This window comes from Hypanus sabinus, chromosome 13, assembly GCF_030144855.1.
Source record: "Hypanus sabinus isolate sHypSab1 chromosome 13, sHypSab1.hap1, whole genome shotgun sequence".
Taxonomy (NCBI): domain Eukaryota; kingdom Metazoa; phylum Chordata; class Chondrichthyes; order Myliobatiformes; family Dasyatidae; genus Hypanus; species Hypanus sabinus.
This window is the reverse complement of record NC_082718.1, coordinates 5,673,049-5,692,363: the sequence shown is the minus strand read 5'-3', so window position 1 is coordinate 5,692,363 and position 19,315 is coordinate 5,673,049. Positions and strand designations below refer to the sequence as shown.

General features: G+C 40.8%; 1 protein-coding gene across 7 annotated transcripts in view; it reads right to left on the bottom strand.

The window, feature by feature from the left end:
• ahcyl2b (adenosylhomocysteinase like 2b) overlaps positions 1-19,315 on the bottom strand; it is a 108,564-nt gene that overhangs the window by 14,090 nt on the left and 75,159 nt on the right. For all 7 annotated transcript variants that reach the window (XM_059987021.1, XM_059987024.1, XM_059987022.1 and 4 more), the window contains 4 exons: positions 15,596-15,690; positions 10,083-10,189; positions 5,859-5,975; positions 5,304-5,367 (listed from right to left, as the gene is read on the bottom strand). In XM_059987021.1, the coding sequence (XP_059843004.1) occupies positions 5,304-5,367; positions 5,859-5,975; positions 10,083-10,189; positions 15,596-15,690 (383 nt within the window). The remainder of the gene's footprint in view (positions 1-5,303; positions 5,368-5,858; positions 5,976-10,082; positions 10,190-15,595; positions 15,691-19,315) is intronic.

The following is a 19,315-nucleotide window of genomic DNA, read 5'->3' as shown; positions in this document are numbered from 1 at the left end:
ATAAAAACTTAGGTAAAATAACCATCTTAATAGCATTAATCCTACCTATTAGAGATAGAGACAAAGGTGACCACTTAGTAAACAAACCTTTAATCTGATCAATTAAGGGTAAAAAATTAAATCCAAATAAATCTTTATGGTTCTTTGTGATTTTGATCCCTAAATAAGTAAAAGAGTCATTAACTAATTTAAAGGGTAAATTTCCATAAATTGGGACCCGTTTATTTAATGGAAACAATTCACTTTTATTAAGATTTAACTTATACCCAGAAAACTCACTAAATTGAGCCAATAATGATAAAACTGCTGGAATGGATTTCTCCGGGTTGGAAATGAATAGTAATAAATCATCTGCATACAAAGATAACTTATGAATATCTGTCCCACGATTAATACCCAAAATATCCTGTGATTGTCTGATGGCAATTGCCAAAGGTTCTAAGGCAATGTTAAATAGTAATGGACTAAGAGGACATTGATTATTGGTAACCACTGAGGCTACTGGAGTATGATAAATCAATTTAATCCATGATATAAATATCGGACTAAAATTAAACTTCTCCAACACATTAAGTAAGGCCATTCAACTCTGTCAAATGCTTTCTCCGCATCTAATGAAATCACGCATTCTGAAGTATCATGTGAGGGAGTATAAACAATATTCAACAATCTCCTAATGTTAAAAAAAGAATAACGATTTTTAATAAAGCCAGTTTGATCATCTGAAATAATTTTGAGTAATACCTTCTCCAATCTAGATGCCAGTAACTTAGAAAAAATCTTGGAGTCTACATTCAATAAAGATATAGGTCTATAAGAAGCACAATTAGTAGGGTCTTTATCTTTCTTCAATATTAGAGAAATGGAAGCTCTATAAAAAGATTGTGGCAAATTCCCTAATCTAATGGCCTCCTCAAAAACCTTACCTAACCAAGGGGAAAGAGTAGCGGAAAAAAATTTAAAAAATCCAACTGTATAACCATCTGGACCCGGTGCTTTCCCAGAATTCATTGAGGAAATAGCCCCTTTAATTTCTACATCCGTAATAGGAGTATCCAATATCAAAAGATCATCAGATGATAACCTTGGAAAATTTAATTTCCCAAGAAAATCAGACATGGTATTATAATCTTGAAGAAATTCAGATTGATACAGGGAGGTATAGAAATCTTGAAATGCCTTATTTATCTCATCATGATTAACTGTCAGATTCCCATTCTGCTGACCAATCTTAGTGATTTGACGTTTAACCAGAGCATTCTTCAATTGACTAGCTAACAGTTTACCAGATTTATCACTATGTATATAAAAATCAGATTTAGTTTTCATTAATTGATTTTCAATCGAGGATGTAAGTAATAAACTATGTTCCATTTGAAGTTCAACCCTTTGTTTGTAAAGCTCCTTACTAGGAGCAATCGAATATTTCTTATCAATCTCTTTAATTTTATCAACCAATAAAAGAGTTTCCATCTTGATACGTTTCCTCAAACCAACAGAATAAGAAATAATCTGTCCACATATATAAGCTTTAAAAGTGTCCCAAAGTGTTCTGCAGGAAATATCATCTGTAGAATTAGTTGAGAAGAAGAAGTCGATCTGCTCCTCCATAAATTTAATAAAGTCAGAGTCTTGCAACAAGGTAGAGTCAAATCGCCATTGTCTAGCATTAAAAGCTGTATCCGTAAATTTCATAGAAAGTAATAACGGAGCATGATCAGAGATAGCTATAATATCATAGTTACAACCGATTACCAATGGAATAAAACAAGAGTCTACAAAAAAATAATCAATTCTTGAATAAGAGTGATAAACATGTGAGAAAAAAGAAAACTCTTTGTCATTAGGATACCGGAATCTCCAAATATCAAAAACTCCATTGTCAGTCAAAAAAGAGTTAATACAAGTGGCCGACTTATTAGGTAAAGTCTGAATAGATAAAGATTTATCCATCAGAGGATTTAAACAACAATTAAAGTCACCACCCATTATTAACTTATATTCGTTTAGATTGGGTAAAGAAGTAAATAAAGACTTAAAAAAGTCAGGACAATCCACATTTGGAGCATAAACATTAACCAAAGCAACCTTTTTATTACAAAGTAAACCCGTAATTAACAAAAATCTGCCATTCGGATCCGAAAAAATATCATGTTGAACAAATGAAATAGAGGAGTCAATAAAAATTGAAACTCCTTTTACTTTAGCATTCGAATTTGCATGATAATGTTGACCCCGCCAAAATCTAAAAAAACGAAATTTGTCCTCCCTCCTCACATGAGTTTCTTGTACAAAAATGATATGAGCATTAAGTCTTTGGAATACTTTGAAAATCTTCTTTCGTTTAATTGGATGATTTAAACCATTAGTATTCCAAGACACAAAATTAATGGTCTGAGCCATAATTCTATAATCAACCCTTTGGTATAGAAAGGGTTAACCAACTTATAAACTCATGCACCCGGAAGAGGAACAAAAGTAGAGAGAAGACCCGGAAGTGACGACAACACAGACATATTTGAAGTTCAAAAACAGCCCGAATAAAAAAACTAACACAAACTGGTACAAAAAAAATAGAATTAGAAAACAGACCATCCCCCCACCCCCCGAGAAAAAGAGAAAAAGCCAAAATATGACTTAAAAAGAGAAAAAGTAAGACTAATCCTACCCCCATGTCAGCTGAAGAACACTCCATATAAAAAGGATATATATAAAAGAATCACCCCGACTTTAAAAATAAAATCGCTATAATAAAAACCATATTTCTAAGTATAGTTAGTTGTAAAAAGAATAAAAATATAATCACTAAAAACAATTATAACTCGGGCTCTAGCCCAGACAAAACAAAAAATATTTAAGCTGAGATAAGCGATGCCTTGTCTGGAAGAAACACGAAAAATATAAACATAATGCCATCTTAAGCAAAACTAAAAATCTTTTCCAAAAAACCACCATCTTAATCAAGGAAAAATTTACCTTCAAAGAATTAAAAATATACCTTCGAAGGAACAAAGTTAATAGACAAGTATGTAGTTAAATGATTAAAGTGTATAAGGCAAAACAATTAACATGACGCAAACACACTTTAACTTGAGTATAAAGTGTAGGATGAACCTACACCAATAACCAGATTATAATTCTGGTTTAAGAGATCGAGAACCATCTTACACGATCAAAATCATTCATTTATTAAAGACTGGTGTCTGTAGCAGTAGGGAAGTTCTCCTCCAGATATTTTCTCACTTCTGAAGTTGAAAGGAAAACTTGTCGTGGAGCATTCGACGGAGAAATTCGAAGCTTCGCAGGGTATAGAAGCGCAGGTTTCAGATTTTTCTCATAACATTCAGCCATCAACGGTTTAAAAAGAAGCCTTCTTTTTAAAAGATCTGAACTAAAATCTTCGATCAGGCGGAAGGAAAAATCTTTGATTTTAATCATTCCTAGTCGACAAGCTGCTCTTATAACTTGTTCTTTGTCATGTACATAAAGGAACCGGACAATTATCACCGAAGGTTTGTCTGTAACACTCGGTGATCGACGCCGAATTCTATGTGCCCGATCCAATAAAGGGGGGTTATTCGGGAAAATTGTCGGAAACGCTTCTTTTAAAAGTTGAGCAAAATATTTCGAAGGGTCATCTTTTTCTATGCCGTCTGGAAGACCAAGTATACGTACGTTCTGTCTTCTGGAGAGATTCTCAAAATCGTCACTCTTGGCTTTAAGGGCTTCCATCAGCTTAATGGTCGAAATTAAATCCTGTTGCAGTTTTCCAATAGTCAAATCTCGCTTCCGAGCTTCTTCTTGCAGAGACGCAATAAGAGCTTGTTGCTGTTTAATTACTAAATCCGTCTTAACCATGTACTCTTGAAAAGCCTTTATATCTTCTTTAAAAAATTGTTGTAGTTCAGCAAATTTTTGATCCAAAACCTCCATAAACAATTCAAAAGTTAATGGTGTTTGTTGTGTCGAAGCCTGCTTTTTTCCGTTACCGTTCGGATTACGTCCGGGATCCCGTCCCTTAGAACTGAGAGACATTTCTGTTTGCATATCATCAAAAGTTCACAACAAACGCTTGGCAGTAAATCCAAAAAAAAAGAATAAAGAAACTTTCGGTATAGGTAAAAATAAGCTGAATAAGGGTGATCAAAGGTTAAAAAAAGTAAAAGTTATGGAGCGAATCCAAAACGGTACTCACTCCATGAGCGTCTCCAGCTGACCATGAAGCATCAACTCTCCTCGACTGTGATTGCTACTCGGCCTCTGCAATATTTCAGCACCTGCAGTATTTTTCAGTATCACTATATTTCTTTAATGAGTGTCTATTAGTTCTCCTTCAGAAAATGTATCACCTCATAATTTCACCTTGTACCTGTTAAAATCTACTAACATCGGTTATATTTATCCTTGCAGTTAACTGCTCCCCCCACTTTTGTACGATGTGTATTTTTATATTGTATTCAAATAGAGATTACACAAACACTGGCTGTCTGCAAATTAAAAACTGGTACACGCACCATGACGTTGTCCCAAATATGGTTTCAGATTCAAACAGAAGAAACACTAAGCATATTCGTAGGTTGAATGGATTAGTAAGGATCCAAATTATCAGCTCTGGAAAATACCAGCATGAACCTGTTGTAGTGCACGATTATATTTAAAAATACACAATTAGAGATGTCATCACCACTGAGCACAATGCTTCTGATATTGAGAAAACTAAGTTTTTGAATATTTTATTTGTATCAGTCACATTTTCTTAACTTCTAAAGAACCCCAGCAAACAAATCTTTATTTCAACTGCTATAAAAATGATACACAGTGGGCTGCTAGAAACTGAAAGGAAAGCACAACTGATGCCAAGAACTCATGTTTTTAAAAGTACAAACTTCAAGAAAGTATCTTTTTAGTGTTTTTTTTTGAATCGGCACATAAAATCTGAAAGGTTGACAATTCTGTCAGAATTATAATCCCCTCTCACTTTAAAATATTAGCCAAGTGATTCTCTCAGCTGTCATAAGCTTAGTTATTGTTAAGTGAACAGATTTAGCTAGAGTCTGCAGATAGAAGTCAGTGAACAGATAAACTAAATGAACAGAGATGAAAAAGAGAACTCATCACTGATGTCATTGTCAAAGGTACAGGCTGCTCAGAGATAGAGGACAATGCTAATGCAGACAAATAAACTATGCTTAGAGTCTTACTAAAAGCTTGCAATCTCAAAAGTTTAGCACAACCAGTTGAGAACAAGTTTCAAAAGCCTGTTGTCATCACCCCCTCCAAAAAATTAGAAAGCAAATATTTACCTCCCCATATCCACAGACCACGACCTGTTTGCCTCCAAACATCACATCTGTTGTCCTCTTGAGGCTTTCATTAAAATGTGAAATTCACAGTTAATTTCCAATATAGTTCTACACACTGAAAGAAGTGGCAATGATATACTACAATAATTATGCAACTTTCTTAAAAACAAATTGAAAAAGAAACTTAATCAATGAAGCAAATGGGGACTTGGTATTTTATTTCAGTCATTTATTTACCTGTAGCTGCCCACCCAATAAAATAGATTTTCTCAATAAAGATAAAATGGCATATAGAGTCTAGATTTCTGCCAATCAAGAGATGAAGCCATAGTTTAATTTGGGATCTTGACACACATGAACAACAGAAATCAAAGGTCCTCATTAGTAACCTATAAAACATTGAGACTGAATAGTTAATTTTCAATATCTTTCCTTTCAGTCAAAAGATTCTTGAGTAATATCTTTTCTGGATTATTTCACTGACAAATAAATTTTATAAATACCGATTTATTCATAACAACATTGACTTGAGGTGAGCAGGTACTGAATACTTACCCATCCAGTATGGACTCTCTGCAGCAATAGAGATTATCAAACTTCTGCTTGGTTACAGAGTCATTTACATTCATGGCAGGAACACAGAGCTTACCAGCTTTAGACAACTGGTAAAGCCTTAAAAAGGAAGAGAAAAAGCAAAAGGATAATTCACATTGCTTTAGAATACATCAGATACACCAGTCAAGCTCAGGTTCATTGGCAATGAAAGAAGATATAGAACTGATGATGTTTGTGTTTTATTCCAGCGATGCAGAATTAGGACAGGCAGCTCATCAGAAATTTCCAAAAGATTGTTTCTCATCTCCATTACTTTCAATCAACATGTTTATGTTAATTCCATGGGAACTAAAGCTTGGTAACAGTTTTTTGAGAAACTTTAAATTTAATGTCAGCATGTATGTAAAAACAAACTGCAAATATAACCAGCTGCATGGCAGATGAGCAAATGTGGCAATAAGATGAAGTGCAACGAAAGCCTGAAGACGCAAGGCATGAATGGTGATCTCTGAAGGACCTTCCAAAATAAACTACAGTAAAAGCGCTATTGCCAGAATAAATCAGGTTGAGACCTTTTGTGGATTACATATCTCCAGTTACATGGCAACTCTTCAGAAATGTCTTAATTTTGAGATAACCAAACAAACATCAGAACTACATTCCAGAAAGAATGTTTATGCCTTCTGTGGGAGATTTAAATATGCTTTAAATCATTAGCTTTTATATTATTCTAAAAGCTAGAAAAATGCAGGCATGTGGGAAAACGTAGAAGAATGGTTCAGGATAAGGCTTTCTATTCTAAAATGCCTGAGATGTTTTAGAACGAGGTTTCCCTTCCACCACCATCGATGCTGCTCTCACCTGCATGTCCTCCATTTCCCACACATCAGCCCTCCCGCTGTCATCACAAGAATGGGACTCCCATTGTACCACCCCATTGGTCCATGATGTCCAGCATCTCCAACAGAACCCTACAACGAAGCACATCTTTTCCCTCCCCTCTGCCTTGTATAAGGATCACTCTCTATTTCCACTTGTCCCTCCCCACTGATCTTCCACCTGGCATTTAACCCTGCAAATGTGGCAGATAATATTCCTGCACCTATACCTCTGCTTTCAATTCCATTCAGAGCCTCAAACAGCTCTTTCAGGTAACACAACACTTCACTTGTGTGTCTATGGGGGGGGGGGGGGGTCATCTATTGTCCTTGCTGCTCCCTCCTCTACACTTGTGAGACCCGACATAGATTGGGAGACTGCTTTGTCGAGCACCTTCGTTTTGTTTACCACAAAGGCACTAGTGGCTTTGTTGTTGTTCAGTCATTAAATTGAGTTCAACTCTTGGACTCCTGCACACCAAGCCTTCTAGTTGGAAACTGCATCTCAAAGATCCCCCAAGATCATACACATTATCTGAGTAATATTATCTATCCATCATAGCTTCTGGTGTCCTCTCTTTTACCTAGCATGAGAGTCTTCTCCAAAGAATCCTGTCTTCTCATGATGTGGCAAAATATTTGAGCTTTTGTCTCATTATCAAGCCTCCTACTGAGCAGTCTGGCTGTATTCCTTCCAAGTATTGACTTGCTGGATTTTTTTGCTGTCCAATGAACTCTTAAAACTTTCTTCCAGCATCCAAGTTCAAGGGCGTCAATTCTTTTGTATTCAGCCTCACTAATAGTCCAGCTCTCAAAGCCATACATCACAACTGGAAATACCATAGACTTGACTATACAGATCTTCATAGACAATGTTATGTGTCCGCTCTTCAGTATTGTATCTAAATTGGTCTTTTGTGCCCTCCCCAGAAGTAAGCGTCGTTTAATTTCATGGCTGCAGTTACTATCTGTAGAAATCTTTAAACTGAGGAAGACCAAATCCGTCACTGCTTCCACTTCCTTTCCATTAATTACCACAGTTAATAGGGCTGGTCGACATAATCTTGGTTTTCTTAATATTGAGCAACAAGCCAGCTTTTGCACTTTCTTCTTTCACTTTGATTGGAAGCTTCCTCAGATCCCCCTCACTTTCAGCCACTAGAATAGTATCGTCTGCATATCCCGGTGGCTACCCATTTCAACTCAAACCTCCCAATCTCATGCTGTGATGTCTGCTCATATCCTCCTCTACAGTCTTGTGATCAAAATCAGGTCGGAGAGCAACACCTCTTATTCCCCACCTTCAACTTGATGGCATGGACAACAATTTCCCTAATTTCCAATAATTTCATCCTCTCCATTTCTCTATTTTTCCATTCCTTATTGTGGTTACCCTTTCTCTTTTCTTCACCTGCCCATCACCTCCCATTTCCCTTTTCCATGGTCCACTGTCCTCTCTTATTAGATTCTTTCTTCAGCCCTTTACCTCTTCCACCTATCCCCTCCCAGTTTCTTACTTCACCTATCCATATACCACCTTCCTCAGCTGGTCTCAGCTATCATCTATCAGCTTGTACCGCCCCCCCTTCTTATCCTGGCTTCTGTCCCCTTCCTTTCCAGTCCTGATGAAGGGTCTCGACTGCTTATTCCCTTCCATTGATGCTGCCTGACTAGCTTGAGTTCCACCAGTATTTTGTGTGCTACATAAGAATTAGAACATTTGCAGAAGCTCTTGTGCTGAAAAGCATGTTGTTTTTGGCTCCTAGGTTACTTATATTCACCTTTAAAGTTATTTCCTGAAATGATTCACAGGAGGAGACCCAGTCACAAATCTTTGCAGTGTCACAGAACACTGGCATCTTCTGCTCCACCTCCTAACTTGGCCAGTCAGCACTCATAGAGCATAGCAATAACCAAACAGACTTCAGCTCCAGAGGTGACCAAACAGCAACCAAATAGGAGATGCAAGATAACTCTTCAAAAACTGATAGAACCAGCTCTGCATTGCCCAAATTCAATCAATTTAGCAAGATAATTTGGCACAAACACCAAGAACTGAAAGTCCCCGACTGCTTCAGTTAACTGCTCACTGTTTGAGACAACTGGGAAATATTGCCTTACATCTCCATCTACTGAGGACCAGCAAATAATTCATATTAAAGTAATTTGCCTATACCGTTGCATATTCAAGTACACCAAAAGGAAAATCAAATCAAACCAAACAGTTTATCAACATAGGATAGATTTTTCACCTTCCTCATTGTAACTTTATTGTTGGAATGTACATAGAACAGTACAACATATGAACAGGACCTTCAGGCCACAATACTGATCCAAACTTGCTAAAGATTAAATCAACCCCCACCCCACCTTGAAACTAATCCCTTCTCTCTACACAGTGATCACATCCCTCCATCTTCTTCACATTCATGTGCCTACTGAAACATCTCTTGGAAGCTTCTATTCTATTTGTCTCGAACACGGTACCAAGCAGCGCATCCACCAATTAATTAAAAAGTTACCTCTCTCACAGTTACCTCTCCCTTTGAACCTCCCCCCACCACCTCACCTTCAATGCATGCCCTCTGATATTAGACATTTCCATCTTGGTAAAAAGATACTCCCTGTCTACTCTTATATATGCCTCTCATAATCTTATAAATCTTCTATTAGATCTCCCCTCAGCCTCTGTTGCTCCAACAAAAACAACCCAAGTTTATCCAGCCTCTCATGACATCACATGCCTCTAAACCAGGTAACATCCTGGTAAACCTCTTCTGCACCCTCTCCGGAACCTCAACGTCCTTCTTACAGTGAGGTGACCAGAACTGGAAGCAATACTTCAGATGTGGCCTGACCAAAAGTTACATAATAACCTCTTGACTTTTAAACTCAGTGCAACACCTCACATTTATCTGGAATAATCTCCACCTACCATTTCCCTGGTCGTATCTGCAACTGATCTATATTGCGCTGTACTCTTTGTCAGTCTTCTACACTAGCAACAACCCCAATCTTGGTATCATTCGCCAACTTACTAAGCCACCCAACTACATTTTCAGCCAGGTCATTTAGATATACCTATCACAAACAGCAGAGGCCCCAGTGTAGATCCCTGTGGAACACCACTGTTACACACTGGAGGTCTGTATCAAGTCCCTTCAACCATTACCGTCTTCCATGCCGGATAAAAAATGGCAGCTTAGTGTACTAAACCCGAATGGAGAAAGTAGAGTCGTAAAACAAAAAGGAAATCTTGTCTTTGTTGTTTGATCCAAGAGAACCACTGCTGTGTTAGCTAAACAAATCCCAAAGAAAGCCAAGATGTTTTCATGTTAACACTCACCTGTGAACACCAGTCACACTTTCTTCCACAATGCCCTTAATTTTCTTGAACATATTAGGATATTTCTTATAAATCCAGTGAGTGAGGTCTCCACCGTCATCCAGGATCTGCACCAAAACACAAATTATTCTGTTTCATATGAAAATCAGCATATTTGTAGCATCACCAAACCCAATCAGTCATACACATAACAAAGGAACATTGCTGCAACTCCACACACAAAATACTGGAGGAACTCAGCAGGCCAGGCAGCATCTATGGAAAAGAGCACAGTCGAGGTTTTGGGCAGAAACCCTTTGAAAGGACTCGGACATCCACTGTAACCTTTTCCATAGATGCTACCTGGTCTGCTGAGTTCCTCCAGTATTTTGTGTGTTGCTTGGATTTCCAGCAACTGCAGATTTTCTCTCGTTTGTTACTGCAGCTCTAGATCAGTTCAAAAGTTTTTGAATGAGAAGCCAAATCCTTCTTTCCACAACCTCAGATTTAGAACTAATCAACTGTGACCTCTTATTAACATAGAATAGTACAGCACAGTACAGGCCCTTTGGCCCACAACGTTGTGCTGACCCTTAAACCCTGCCTCCCATATAAACCCCCTCACCTTAAATTCCTCCATATACCTGTCTAATAGTCTCTTAAATTTCAATAGTGTATCTGCCTCCACCACTGACTCAGGCAGTGCATTCCACACACCAACCACTCTCTGAGTAAAAAAACGTTCCTCTAATATCCCCCTGAACTTCCCACCCCTTACCTTAAAGCCATGACCTCTTGTACTGAGCAGTGGTGCCCTGGGGAAGAGGCGCTGGCTGTCCACTCTATCTATTCGTCTTAATATCTTGTATACCTCTATCATGTCTCTTCTCATCCTCCTTCTCTCCAAAGAGTAAAGCCCTCGCTCCCTTAATCTCTGATCATAATCCATTCTCTCTGAACCAGACAGCATCCTGGTAAATCTCCTCTGTACCCTTTCCAATGCTTCCACATCTTCCTATAGTGAGGCAACCAGAACTGGACACAGTACTCCAAATGTGGCCTAACCAGAGTTTTATAGAGCTGCATCATTACTTCATGTCTCTTAAACTCTATCCCTTGACTTATGAAAGCTAACACCCCATAAACTTTCTTAACTACCATATCTACCTGTGAGTCAACTTTCAGGGATGTATGGACATATAACCCCAGATCCCTCTGCTCCTCCACACTACCAAGTATCCTGCCATTTACCTTGTACTCTGCCTTGAAGTTTGTCCTTCCAAACTGTATCACCTCACACTTCTCCGGGTTGAACTTCATCTGCCACTTCTCAGCCCACTTCTGCATCCTATCAATGTCTCTTTGCAATCTTCAACAATCCTCTACACTATCCACAACACCACCAACCTTTTTGTCATTTGCAAACTTGCCAACCCACCCTTCTACCCCCACATCCAGGTCGTTAATAAAAATCACAAAAAGTAGAGGTCCCAGAACCTATCCTTGTGGGACACCACTCATCACGACCCTCCTATCTGAATGTACTCCATCTACCATGACACTCTGCTTTCTGCAAGCAAGCCAATTCTGAATCCACCTGGCCAAACTTCCCTGGATCCCATGCCTTCTGACTTTCTGAATAAGCCTACCGTGTGGAACCTTGTCAAATGTCTTACTAAAATCCATGCAGATCACATCCACTGCACTACCCTCATCTATATGGCTAGTCACCTCCTCAAAGAACTCTATCAGGCTTGTTAGACATGATCTGCCCTTCACAAAGCCATGCTGACTGTCCCTGATCAGACCATGATTCTCTAAATGCCCATAGATCCTATCTCTAAGAACCTTTTCCAACAGCTTTCCCACCACAGTCGTAAGGCTCACTGGTCTATAATTACCTGGACTATCCCTACTACCTTTTTTGAACAAGGGGACAACATTCGCCTTCCTCCAATCCTCCGGTACCATTCCCGTGGACAACGAGGACATAAAGATCCTAGCCAGAGGCTCAGCAAACTCTTCCCTCGCCTTGTGGAGCAGCCTGGGGAATATTCCGTTAGGCCCTGGGGACTTATCCGTCCTAATGTATTTTAACAACTCCAACATCTCCTCTCCCTTCATATCAACATGCTCCAGAACATCAACCTCACTCATATTGTCTTCACTGTCATCAAATTCCCTCTCATTGCTGAATACTGAAGAGAAGTATTCATTGCTTCCACAGCCTCCAGGCACATCTTTCTACTTTTATCTCTAATCAGTCCTACCTTCACCTGTCATCCTTTTGTTCTTCACATAATTGAAGGAAAATGCCTTGGGGTTTTCCTTTACCCTACTCGTCAAGGCCTTCTTCATGCCCCTTTCTTGCTCTTCTCAGCCCCTTCTTAAGCTCCTTTCTTGCTACCCTATATTCCTCAATAGACCCATCTGATCCTTGCTTCCTACACCTCATGTATGCTGCCTTCTTCCACCTGACTAGATTTTCCACCTCACTTGTCACCCATGGTTCCTTCACCCTACTATTCTTTATCTTCCTCACTGGGACTGTTATGTACCCTGTAACTGGGTCACTTACCAGCAAAGATAGAGAGGTCCGTTGAAGTCTGATGGTACTATTTTTAACAGTACTTATTGATAAAATTAAACAAAAATAATATCAATGCAAACATACAGATAATATATGTCGTCAATACAAAATCTAAAAGCGCGGGTATAATAATAATCAATAAGAAATAGCTCTATCATTGTCTAGGGAATAATGTATTGTCCGATGGAAATATAAAAGTCACTCAAGTTCATTCAAGTTGCAGCTTTTTGGTTGGAGAGAAAGACGGAGGTTTAGCTTGCCCATTCCTTTTATGATGTCAATCCTTCGAGAGTCGTTGGGGGCGGATTTCCCCTTTGTGGTTAGCTAAAGCCGTGCTTCTGTGGTAAAGGCCCACCAATTCCGAGGCAAATGGAAAAGGACGCACGTGGGCTTTTCCACCGGCTTTCACTATTACGCTGTTACAGGAGTTCTAGCATTTCTTCTGGTGCGTCTGAAGGGGCTGTTCCCCAAACCCTCTTTTATCCTGAATCACAGGGTCTCAGATGTCAATCAGGTTGGGATGATGCAATCCCTCCACCAATCCCCCTCGGTTCATTGCCTGGGGACTTCGATGAATCATACAGTATTCAATACACAATTCCGTCTCCAAGAGACAATAGCCGTTATCAATAGTTCCGCCTTTCGGAGGCCAGGACACATTCCAAACTCTTTGTGGATTCTGCATGTCTTTTTCTCATTTCCTGGGTCTCCTGACCTGACTTAATAGTGATCTTGCGATTCTCAAAAAGGAGGGGGCCACAGACGTAACAGGACAAATTTATCCCTAACATCCTGCAAGAGATCGTTAAACATCGACCACATGTCCATAGTACATTTCCTTGAAAAAACATCATCCCAATTCACACCCGCAAGTTCCAGCCTTATAGCCTCATAATTTGCCCATCCGCAATGAAAAATTTTCCTGCCTTCTCTGATTCTATCCTTTTCCATGATGATGTTAAAGGCCAGGGAGCGGCGGTCACTGACCCCCAGATGCTCACCCACTGACAGATCTGTGAACTGACCCAGTTTGTTACCTAATACTAGATCTAGTATGGCAATCCCCCTCGTCAGCCTGTCAACGTACTGTGACAGGAATCCGTCCTGGACACACTTAACAAACTCTGCCCCGTCTGAACCACTGGAACTAATCAGGTGCCAATCAATATTATATTTCAGTAAACCACTCAAGGAAAGTTCTGATCACAAATGAGAAAATCTGCAGATGCTGGAAATCCAAGCAACACACACAAAATGCTGGAGGAACTAGCAGGCCAGGCAGCATCTATGGAGAAGAGTACAGTTGACATTTTGGGCAAAGACCTTTCAGCAAGACTGGAGAAAAGAAAGACGAGGAGTAGATTTAAAAGGTGGGGGTGGGGGGAGGGTGAAACACAAGGAGATAGGTAAAACTGAGAGGGGGAGGGGTGAAGTGAAGAGCTGGGATGTTGATTGATGAAAGAGATACAGGGCTGGAGAAGGGGGAATCTAATAGGAGAAGACAGAAGGCCCTGGAAGAAAGAAAGGTGGGGGGAGGGGTGGGGGGGGAGGAACACCAGAGATCGTCAGGCAAGGAGATGGGGAAAAGGGGATGGAGAATGGTGACAGAGGTGGTGGAGGGGGTGGCATTACTGGAAGTTCGAGAAATCAATGTTCATGCCATCAGGTTGCAGGCTACCCAGATGGAATATAAGGTGTCATTCCTCCAATCTGAGTGTGACTTCATCATGACAGTGGAGAGCACCAAGGGCAGACACATCCGACTGGGAGTGGGAAGTGGAATTCAAATGGGTGGTAGTGGGAGATTCTGCTTTTTCTGACAGAGTGCAGATGCTCAGCGAAGCGGTCTCCCAATCTACGTTGGGTCTCACCGATATATGGAGGTCACACCAGGAGCTCTGGACACAGTATTTGACCCCAACAGACTCACAGGTGAAGTGCAGTCTCACCTGGAAGAACTGTTCGGGACCCGGAATGGTAGTGAGGGAGCTGGTGCAGGGGCAGGTGTAGCACTTGTTCCACTTGAAAGTGCAAGCGCCAGTGGGGAGGAATGAATGGACAAGGGAGTCGTTTAGAGAGTGATCCCTGGGGAAAACAGAAAGTGAGGTGGGAGGGAGAGAGGTACTTGGTGGTGGGATCCCGTTGCAGATGGCAGAAGTTGCGGAGAATTACGTGCTGGACTTAGAGCTGGTGGGGTGATAGGTGAGGACAAAAGGAACTCTATCTCTGGTAGGGTGGTGGGAGGATGGGGTGAGAGCAGACGTGTGTGAAACGGAAGAGATGCAGTTGAGGGCAGTGTTGATGGTGGAGGAAGGGAAAAAGGGGGACAGCTCCTTAGCTCTAGAATGAAAAACTTTTTCCTGAGAGCAGATGTAGTGGAGACAGAGGAATTGAGAAAAGGGGATAGCGTTTTTACAAGGGGGGGGGGGTTACGAGGTGTAGTCCAGGTAGCTGTGAGAGTCCTTGGGTTTATCAGCAGATAAGCTGTCTCCAGATATAGAGGCAAAGAGATTGAGAAAGGGAGGGAGGTGTTGGAAATGGACCAGGCAAAGTTGAGGGCCAGATGGAAGTTGGAGGTAAAGTGGATGAAGTCAAAGACCTCTGCATGGGTGCAGAAAGAAGCACCAATGGGGTCATCAATGTAGCGCAGGAAAAGTGGGGGGCGTTCACCAGTGTAGGCTACGTAGGTACGGTTCCACGTAGCTGACAAGAAGGCAGGCATAGCTGGGACCCATGCGAGTGCCGTAGCTATACCTTTTGTTTGAAGGATGTGGGAAGAGCTAAAGAAGAAATTATTGTGAGGACAAGTTCCGCTACTCGGAGGACAGTGGTGGTAGAGGGGAACTGGTAGGGACCGGTGTCTTTTATATAATGCAACCTGATCAAACATTGAAATCATTTTATCAGCATTTTAAGCTGTTAAAGAATAACAACCTGTCTTTACCATGTTAGGCTGCCATCCTTCCACATTCACACAGCGATCAATGCACCACCAAAAATCATCTTCTGATTCTCCCTTCCAAGCAAAGACTGGATAACCTGACACAGAGCAAGAAAAGCAGTTCATCGTTAGTAACAAACATATTTAGGTACTGATGCAATAGAAAACTCAATGTCCCTTCAGCATAAAATTCTTTAATTATTTCAATAGGGGTAGAAGCCACATTATGAAGAAAGTTTGCCAGTAATTTAGCCTCCATAAACAAAATTTTAACATAAGAACAATGGATACTTCGGCAAATTATAGTCTCTACTCAGAATCAAGCCAGAAGCTAAAATTATAATGAAGCAATGCCAAAGAATAGTTATAAGGAATCATCTTAAAAGAATGCAGGTGTCATTAGGAACTTCAATGAATAACAAAACACACAATGAGGTAATGGAGAAGGTGAATGCACTCAGCATTCTTCTAGGTTTTGAGAATTAAGAGCTAGAAGGCAAAGGTTTAGGGTGAGAATGGGAAGATTTAATAGGAACTTGAAGGGTAACTTTTTATTTTACGCAAAGGCTGGTATCACTGTCGAATGGGCTGCCAGAGGAAGCGGTTGAAGCAGGTTAGTAACAACATTTGAACAGATATATGGATTAGAAAGGTGTGCCAAACACTGACAAAAGAAAGGGGGTTGGATAGAGCACCATGGCTGGCATGGACCGGTTACCATGCTGTTTAACTCTGACTTATCGACAATTGAGACTGTGCAATCTGCCTTCAGCCTGAGGTTTGAAAAGAGCTCCGGTGCTTTCAACACTTTTCAGCGGGCTGCAATCAGCACAAGAGCTTGTTCATTGGTGACACAGAGCAAAGTTTAAAAAGAGCTCCAGTGCTATCTATCAGCTCTTTTTGGTGGGCTACAATCAGTGCGGGGCCAATAAAAAGAAGGAAAGTGCAAGTGGAGCAGCCATTGTTGGAATGGCCCAGTGTTAGAGTGGTCAGGTTTGGGCAAGGGCAGGCAGAGGTTATAAACAAGCAAGTAAGTTTCTTTTCCTGTTACTACATAGATCGTGTGCTGAGAATGGGTTTGGAGGAAGTGACACGTTCTTTGTGTGAGATGTGGGATCTCAGGGAAACCACCAGCATCCCCGGTAACTACATCTGCATGATGTACAACGAGCTTCAGCTCCTTACAGATTGTGTGGAGGAACTGGAGCTGAAGTTGGATGAGCTCTGGCTCACATGGGAAAACGGATAGGAGCTACAGGGAGGCAGTCACCGGGGGGGGGGGGGGGTAGGAACAAGGGAATACGCAGGCAGTGGCCATACCCCATAATAATAGGTATAAGCGCATTAGATACTGTTGGAGCAGGTTACTAGCCAGGTGCCAGGGTCAGAGGTGTCCATGGCATTCTAGGGGGACGGTATGATACACATTGGTACCAATAGAAACATAGAAAATAGGTGCAGGAGTAGGCCATTCGGCCCTTTGAGCCTGCACCGCCATTCAGTATGATCATGGCTGATCATCCAACTCAGAACCCTGTACCTGCTCTCTCTCCATACCCCCTGATCCCTTTAGCCACAAGGGCCATATCAAACTTTCTCTTAAAAATAGCCAATGAACCGGCCTCAACAGTTTCCTGTGGCACAGAATTCCACAGATTCACCACACTCTGTGTGAAGTTGTTTTTCCTCATCTCGGTCCTAAAAGGCTTCCCCTTTATCCTTAAACTGTGACCTCTCGTTCTGGACTTCCCCAACATTGGAAACAATCTTCCTGCATCTAGGCTGTCCAATCCCTTTAGAATTTTATACGTTTCAATAAGATCCCCCCTCAATCTTCTAAATTCCAGTGAGTATAAGCCTAGTCGATCCAGTCTTTCTTCATATGAAAGTCCTGCCATCCCAGGAATCAATCTGGTGAACCTTCTCTGTACTCCCTCTATGGCAAGAATGTCTTTCCACAGATTAGGGGACCAAAACTGCACACAATATTCTAGGTGCGGTCTCACCAAGGCCTTGTACGACTGCAGTAGAACCTCCCTGCTCCTGTACTCAAATCCTTTTGCTATGAATGCCAACATACCATTTGCCTTTTTCACCGCCTGCTGTACCTGCATGCCCACCTTCAATGACTGGTGTACAACGACACCCAGGTCTCGTTGCATCTCCCCTTTTCCTAATCGGCCACTGTTCAGATAATAATCTGTTTTCCTCTTCTTGCAACCAAAGTGGATAACCCCACATTTATCCACCTTAAATGGCATCTGCCATGTATTTGCCCACTCACCTAACCTATCCAAGTCACCCTGCATCCTCTTAGCATCCTACTCACAGCTAATACCGCCACCCAGCTTCGTGTCATCCGCAAACTTGGAGATGCTGCATTTAATTCCCTCGTCTAAATCACTAATATATATTGTAAACAACTGGGGTCCCAACACTGAGTCTTGAGGTACCCCACTAGTCACTGCCTGCCATTCTGAAAAGGTCCCGTTTACTCCCACTCTTTGCTTCCTGTCTGCCAACCAATTCTCTATCCACATCAATACCATGCCCCCAATATTGCGTGCTTTAAGTTTGAACACTAATCTCCTGCGTGGGACCTTGTCAAAAGCCTTTTGAAAATCTAAATATACCACATCCACTGGCTCTCCCCTATCCACTCTACTAGTTACATCTTCAAAAAATTCTATAAGATTCGTCAAACGTGATTTTCCTTTCACAAATCCATGCTGACTTTGTCCGATGATTTCACTTCTTTCCAAATATGCTGTTATCGCATCTTTGATAACCGTCTCTAGCATTTTCCCCACCACCAATGTCAGACTAACTGGTCTATAATTCCCTGATTTCTCTCTCCCTCCTTTTTTAAAAAGTGTGGTTACATTAGCCATCCTCCAATCCTCAGGAACTAATCCAGAATCCAAGGAGTTTTGAAAAATTCACTAATGCACCCACTATTTCTTGGGCTACTTCCTTAAGCACTCTGGGATGCAGACCATCTGGCCCTGGGGATTTATCTGCCTTTAATCCCTTCAATTTACCTAACACCACTTCCCTACTAACATGTATTTCCCTCAGTTCCTCCATCTCACTAGACCCTCGGTCCCTTACTATTTCCAGAAGATTATTTATGTCCTCCTTAGTGAAGACAGAACCAAAGTAGTTATTCAATTGGTCTGCCATGTCTTTGTTCCCTATGATCAATTCACCTGTTTCTGACTGTAAAGGACCTACATTTGTCTTGACTAATCTTTTTCTTTTCACGTATCTATAAAAACTTTTACAGTTAGTTTTTATGTTCCCTGCCAGCTTTCTCTCATAATCTTTTTTCCCTTTCCTAATTAAGCCCTTTGTCCTCCTCTGCTGGTCTCTGAATTTCTCCCAGTCCTCAGGTGCACCGCTTTTTTTTTTGCTAATTTATATGTTTCTTCTTTGGACTTGATACTATCCCTAATTTCCCTTGTCAGCCACGGGTCTACTACCTTCCCTGGTTTATTCTTTTGCCAAACTGGGATGAACAATTGTTGTAGTTCATCCATGCGATCTTTAAATGCTTGCCATTGCATATCCACCATCAACCCTTTAAGTATCATTTGCCAGTCTATCTTAGCTAATTCACTTCTCATACCTTCAAAGTTACCCTTCTTTAAGTTCAGAACCTTTGTTTCTGAATTAACTATGTCACTCTCCATCTTAATGAAAAATTCCACCATATTATGGTCA